The 7,383-nt window shown below is 41.1% G+C and overlaps 1 protein-coding gene across 5 annotated transcripts in view; it reads right to left on the reverse strand.

The window, feature by feature from the left end:
• STAG2 (stromal antigen 2) overlaps window positions 1–7,383 on the reverse strand; it is a 154,715-nt gene that overhangs the window by 3,403 nt on the left and 143,929 nt on the right. For all 5 annotated transcript variants that reach the window (XM_021715918.1, XM_021715917.1, XM_021715919.1 and 2 more), the window contains one exon: window positions 5,887–5,964. In XM_021715918.1, the coding sequence (XP_021571593.1) occupies window positions 5,887–5,964 (78 nt within the window). The remainder of the gene's footprint in view (window positions 1–5,886; window positions 5,965–7,383) is intronic.

Consider the following 7,383-nt stretch of genomic DNA (forward strand, 5'->3'; position numbering starts at 1 on the left):
GAAGAGGTCTCGCTGCCCAGCAGGTCTCGAACCCGTGGGCTCAGGCAATCCACTCATCTCAGCCTCCCAAAGGCACGGGATTACAGACTGGAGCCACAGAGCTCGGCTTAGAGTCAGATTTTAAGTGGTTAGAATGTCTCTACCAAAAAGACCTCAAATGATGTTCAAAGGTTCCTTCTACTCTTTTTTTTTTTTTTGAGTTAGAGTCTCACTCTGTCACCCAGACTGGAGTGCAGTGGCATGCTCATGGCTACCCCAGCATCAACTTGCTGGGCTCCAGCAATCCTTCTGCCTCAGCCTTCCAAGTACCTGGAACTACAGCCTCGTGCTTACCATGCTCGGCTAATTTTTTTATTTATTGTACAGACAAGGTCTCGCCCAAGTTGTCCAGGCTGGTCTTGAACCTGTGGGCTCAGGAAATCCTCTCGCCTCGGCCTACCAAAAGTGCTGGGATTACAGGCTGAGCCACCGAGTCCAGTCTTATTCGATTGCTTTACACACGTGCAATACACATCCTTTCTAGCCATGTTACTCTATCAATCTGGGTACGGTCTGATGATGAATGAAAGGATAAAAATCTTTTTCTTTTTTTTTTTTTTTGAGTTGGAGTCTCACTCTGTCTCCCAGACTGAAGTACAGTGGCACACTACCAGCCACCGCAGCCTCGACCTGCTGGGCTCCGGTGATCCTTCCGCCTCAGTCTTCCAAGTAGCTGGAACTACAGGCGTGCGCTACCACACCCGGCTAGTTTTTTTTTTTTGACTTATTGTACAGATGAGGTCTCACCAAGTTGCCCAGGCGGGTCTCGAACCTGCGGGCTCAGGCAATCCACTCACCTTGGCCTCCCAAAATACGGGATTACAGACTGAGCCACCGAGCCTGGCCAGATAAAAATCTTAACTAGCAATTTAGTGTAGTGTGTGGCATGAAGACGAATTCAAATTCTTTCCAAACAGACTGCCTGACTAGAAAGCACCTGAACACCTGAAATTTTATTTTTTTGCTGTTTTGCACAGGTTAGGTTATAACTAGATTCTCTTACTAGAACATTAAATTAGCTCCATTATACTAAGTCCTTCTTTACCAACTTTATACTACAGACACTCTATCACTACAGGGGAAGAATGACATTAGTGACACTCTTGTTTCTATGCTAACACAGACTGTACCTGTTTCTGACGCTAATATTGACAGACACTTAAACAGATGTTTAAAAGTTCAAATATCTGACCGGGCATGGGGCTTCAGTCTGTAATCCCAGCACTTTGGGAGGCTGAGGTGAGAGGACTGCCTGAGCTCAGGGGTTTGAGACCAGTCTGGGCCAACTTGGTGAGACCTCATCTCTACAATAAATCAAAAAATTAGCTGGGCATGGTGGTGCATGCCTGTAGTTCCAATTACTTGGAAGGCTGAGATGGAAGTCAAGGCTGTGGTAGCCGTGAGCATGCCACTGAACTCCAGCCTGGGCAACAGAGTGAGACTCCAACTAAAAACAAAAAAACAAAAACAAAAACAAAGTTCAAATATCAAGGTTTGGTGTGTTTTGGCAATACTGGCAGAAAATGACCATTATCACAATAAAATAAACTAATTTTGTTTCCAAATATAAAATCGACTACACCATAAATATAGAAACTTATGTATATACAACCCAATAATGATTTGCCCAGAGTATTTTATTACTACTCCTGGATGATGTGAAAATCGTGTTTAAAAAGATATATTTCTGATTTATTTAGTAACAACCTCAAGTATTTGTACTAGTGTGATTTGAGTTACTTCACTTAGAACTGGAGAATCTTAGAAGTGGGCATTAAATAATTTAAATCTAAATTTTACTATTGTTTTAATGACTGACTTATCATAGGCTTGAGTAAACAAATGTAGGATATTATATAAAAGCAAAAAGAATTTTAAATTCAAAATTTTCTAATATTATATTTCTTAAATAATGGTTGGGACAATATGGAGTAAAATTTAATGTATATTTAAAATAAACTATTATTAACTTTTAAAAAATTACATTGTCAAAGGACTTCTAAAGATACTTGTCTTTAAAGATTATTGAGCATTCAGTTATGTGACTGCTGCCATCATGTGGTATTGCTTTAAAACTACAGTTATAAGAACATGCTCATTTTCCTAAATTTTAGTAGCACATGCAGCTAAACCATATCAAATTAAGAATAAAGGTCAAGCCGGGCTCGGTGGCTCAGCCTGTAATCCCGCGCCTTTGGGAGGCTGAGGTGAGTGGATTGCCTGAGCCCGTGGGTTCGAGACCCGCCTGGGCAGTGAGACCTCATCTCTACAATAAAAAACAAAAACAAAAACAAAAAAACAGGCGGGCTTGGTAGCGCATGCCTGTAACTCCGGCTACTTGGAAGGCTGAGGCAGAAGGATCGCCGGAGCCCAGCAGGTCAAGGCTGCGGTAGCCGGGAGCGGCCACCGCACTCCAGTCTGGGCGACAGAGTGAGACTCCAACTCAAAAAAAAAAAGAATAAAGGTCGAGGTCTGGCGTAGTGGCTCACACCTGTAATCCTAGCACTTCGGGAGGCCGAGGTGGGAGATTATCTGAGCCCACGGGTTCGAGACCAGCCTGGGCAACTTGGTGAGACTCCATCCCTACAATAAATCAAAAATTAGCTGGGTGTGGTGGCATGTGCTTGTAGTTCCAGCTACTTGGAAGGCTGAGGCAGAACGATCCCCTGAGCCCAGCAGGTCAAGGCTGCGGTGGCTGGGAGTATGCCACTGCTCTCCAGCCTGGGTGACAGAGTGAGACTACTACTCAAAAAAAAAAAAAGAATAAAGGTCTTTCAGTTATAACCTATTCAATATATATGAGAATGCCATAAAGTTGTTATGAATAGCAAATAATTATTAGGTTCCAATTTTTGGTCTCACTCATACAACTAGTTTTCTCTAAATATTAAATGTCAAAAATAGATATGTTTATACCGCTGTTTCATTATTTTTGTGATTTGTAAAGAACAAGTTTTTGCAAATCTAGTGTGTGACTAAAGAAACATATGCTTCGTGTTTTCCTGACATTAGACAAATATATTTTTTTAAATGAAGCTCTCGGCTGGGCTCTGTGGCTCAGCCTGTAATCCCTGCACTTTGGGAGGCTGAGGTGAGTGGACTGCCTGAACCCGTGGGTTCAAGACCCACCTGGGGCAACTTGGTGAGACCTCGTCTCTACAATAAACTCAAAAAAAATTAGCCGGGCATGGTAGCACGGCGCCTGTAGTTCTGGCTACTTGGAAGGCTGAGGTGGAAGGATTGCCTGAGCCCAGCAGGTCGAGGCTGTGGTGGCAGGGAGCGTGCCACTGCACCCCAGTTCTGGGCGACAGAGTAAGACTCCAACTCAAAAAAAATAAAAATAAAAATAAAAAATAAAATGAAGCTCTCCGGCTGCCTGTATCAATTTTAACTATAGTTAATCATTTCAATGTCCTAATTACTTTTTCTTGGTGTTCCATCCAAATGATGTCTGACTTTAGTTTTGGTAAATACAACAGGAAAGACAGCCTGAGATTATTAAATCAAAAGGAACTAGCATTAAATTATTATGCTGGCATTTAGTAGTTGTATAACTCTGAGTCTTTAAACCACCTCTTTGGTTTCAATTAGCCTAAGTATAAAAGTGGGAATCCTACCACCTTTCTCACAAGGTTGCTGAGAGGATCAAGATAAATCATGCCAAGCATACTGTCCAGCACAGAGGGTCTCAAATATCAGCTTCTGCATTTTTCATTTCAAAGTACACTGGAATATGGAATTCCTTAAGGACAGGGAGAGTGTCTTATTCATTTTGGCACCAACTTCCAGGTTAAAAAATTGTTTAATACATTAATTTTATCATACCAGCTTGAAAATATTCTCTTTTACTCCTCCATCATAATCACTACCTTCATGTTTTATTTAACAGATTAGGAGTAATTATCAGGGAAACCATATATTTCAATATGCACTTAAGCTACAGACTTATGAGTAGAGTCTTGCTACTCAAAGTATGGTCTGCAGCCTTGAAACATCGACAGCACTTGTTAGAGATGCAAAATCTCAGGCCACACTTCGGAACAATTGAAGTAGAATCTACATTTTAATAAGTTCTACAGATGATTCAAATATTGAGATATTGAGAAATACTGATTAAATACTGATTTAAAAGATCCAAGGTGGTCCAGCCAAAGATTTCTATACCTACTGCTCTATGAAATTGTGTGTTTGGGTCAAATAACTGAATTTATTAACATCATTTTAGTGTGAATTCACTTGTCAAGATAGTTGCAAGAGCTATCTGAAAGTAGATTAAGAGGTAAGGGAGACTGAGGAGTGAATGAGAGAAACTGAGGCACAGAAGGCAGGCCTTAGAGTATGGCACATCTGTCACCTAAGGTAGTGGATATCATGAAGAAGGAGTATAAATGGGTAGATTCTAAAATGGTTAAATGGTTTATTCACTTGACAGAAGTGAACACCTATTGTGCTAGGCAGAACTCAAAATGAATTAAAATCTTCACTGCCTCACGGAGTTCAGTCTAGCGAAGGACCAGGACACGTAATATCCTATCTCACAACACCGGTCTGGTAAATATCACAGTGAAAGTGTGTACAAAACACTAAGGAAGCAGAGAAAAAAAAATCTATCTGGAGAAGTCAGCAGAAACTCCACAGGTAATATCAGAACTGAGTATTAAAGGAAGAATTCAGCCAGGTGCAGTGGCTCACATCTGTAATCCCAGCACTTGTGAGAGGGTAAGGCAAGAGGACTGCCTGAATTCAGGGGTTTGAGACCAGTCAGGGAAACTTGGTGAGACCTTGTTTCTACAATAAATAAAAAAATTAGCTGGGTGTGGTGATGCGTGCCTGTAGTTCTGGCTACTTGGAAGGCTGAGGCAAAAGGATTGCCAGAGCCCAGCAGGTCAAGGCTGCCATGGCTGTGAGTGTGCCACTGCACTCCAGTCTGGGTGACAGAGTAAGACTCCAACTCAAGGAAAAAAAAAAAAAAGAATTCACTAGGAGAAAAAGAAAAGGAGAATTTCTTTCAAAAAGAAAAGCTTATACAAAGTCATGGAGTAATGAAAGAACATTGTGTGAGAGGAACTACAAGATTTGGTATGGCTAGAGCATAGTATAATATGTAAGGAAAAGGCCAAGGTTAAGTTGGCAAAGGAGCCAGATCACAAAAGGCTTTATTTGCCAGGCTGAGCAGTTAGGATTTTTTTTCCCTAATGGAAATGGGGAGAAATAAATCAATGAAAAACTTAGGAACAGCAAGATCAGTTTAAAGGTTCTGCAATAGCCCAATGTGAAAACTGAGAAAGAAGTACTTAAACCAAGGCACTGTCAGGCAAAATATGGCACAGGGGGCTGACATAAGAGGTACTTAAGAAAAAGAACTGACAAAGCCTAATAATAACCAATTAAGAGTTGAGAGTGCTGACTCCTCATTCTGGATATCTGAATTCCGTTTGTTTAAGTCCTCATTATTTTTCAACATGCCTTTATATTACAATTATTCCCCCAGTCATCTTATCCATCCATAAATGCCAAGGAAATCTTTCTGAAATATAATTCTGATTCTGCCACTGTTTCATTTTAAAATCTTCAATGGGTAACCCAAACCTATAGGAACAGTCCAAATTCCTTCACATAACATTCAAGTCCCAGCCAGTCAGGGACTCAAAAATACTTTTCTAACCTGCTGGCACTAATGCATCACTTCCTTCCCTCCCACTGAAACCCTGCCCACCTGCCTCCTTTTCTCACGTCCAATTGTTTTCAACCATTCTCAGTATGCTGTCCCAGGTCTTCAACCTCAGACTTAGGGATTGCCTACACTTTTGATTTTGCAATCCTGGGGTATATTTAAATTAAACCTACTGATTCATCCATAATTGAAGCTGGATCAAAGAAATCGGGCTTCAGTTCTGTTCTCTCTCGTCTGTTCTTTGACGGTGGCTAAGGGAAAAAAAGGAAATAAGTTGACATTTGCTATATCTATAAACCAGATAGTAACTGAAAATACCCAAGTTAAGAGTTCACATGGCTTATGTGATTCCAAGTGTACCTTACAGTGTTTTAAATACTGTATACTCAAACTACCTGGGAGGCTGATGTACGAGGATCACTTGAACTCAGGAATTCAAGTTCAGCCTGGACAACACAGCAAGACCCTGTCTCTACAAAGAATTTTAAAAATTATCCAGGCATGATGGTACATGTCTGTAGTGTTAGCTACTTGGGAGGCTGAGGTGGGAAGATCTCTTGATTCCAGGAGTTTGAGGCTGCATTGAGCCATGATCATACCACTGCATTCTAGCCTAGGCAAAAGAAAGAGATCCTGTCTTCAAAAACCAACAAAACAATCTAATTATTTATTTTAAGAAGAATACATCATGGTATATTAAAAAGTAGAACTAGAAGACCTGCCTGGGCATGGTGGCTCACACCTGTAATCCCAGCACTTTGGGAGGCCGAGGCAGGAGGATTGCTTGAGCCCACGAGTTCGAGTCCAGCCTGGGCAACATAGCGAGACTTTGTCTCTACAAAAAAAACAAAAAATAAGCTGGGCATGGTGGCACACACCTTTAGACCAAGCTACTTGGAAGCCTAAGGTGGAAGGATAGCCTGAGCCCAGGAAGTCAAGGCTGCAGTGAGCCATGGTCACGCTACTGCATTCCAGCCTGGGCAAGAGAGTAAGACTCCAACTAAAACAAAAACAAAACCAACCAAACAAACAAAAGAAAATGAAAGAAAGGGAGATGACCTGGCTTGTCTCTAGTTTTGTGTCCTTGGACAGGCTGTTTAAGCTTCAATATTCACAAACTTGTCAGCCTACCTCACCAAGCTGAACAAGATATGCAGCAAAATGAAATATGTTCAATCATTAGCCCTAATTATATGATAATTATTAATAAACAATATATTCTTACATTTATTTAACTTCTCAAGTATAAGTAATTTTACTTCATTATCTGATACAGAAATTTGTTTCAATAACAGGGTAGTATAACGTAACATACTCTTTTGTTTTTTGGGGGGTTTTTTTGAGTTGGAGTCTCACTCTGCCGCCCAGACTGGAGTGCAGCCATGAGAACAGTCTCGGTCACTCTAACTGCCAGCTTTCGGGATTTTATTTATGCATTTTCCCTAAGGAGATACAGGCGCTTTGTGGGCCTTTCCCAGCTGCTGCAAAATGATGGATGTTTGGGCTTCGTTCAACCCAAGTAACGTGGGGCGTCTGGAGCATTGGTAATCGTATCCTACTGACTCTGAAGACCACTGCCAAAGTATCCACAGCACAGAGGTTTGGCGACTTCATTTAATCATAGCAAAGGATTACAAAGTGCAAAAAAGCCCTGAAACAGCTATGCAATG

This window comes from Carlito syrichta, unplaced genomic scaffold (assembly GCF_000164805.1).
Source record: "Carlito syrichta isolate Samal-C Ts95f unplaced genomic scaffold, Tarsius_syrichta-2.0.1 Scaffold308016, whole genome shotgun sequence".
Taxonomy (NCBI): domain Eukaryota; kingdom Metazoa; phylum Chordata; class Mammalia; order Primates; family Tarsiidae; genus Carlito; species Carlito syrichta.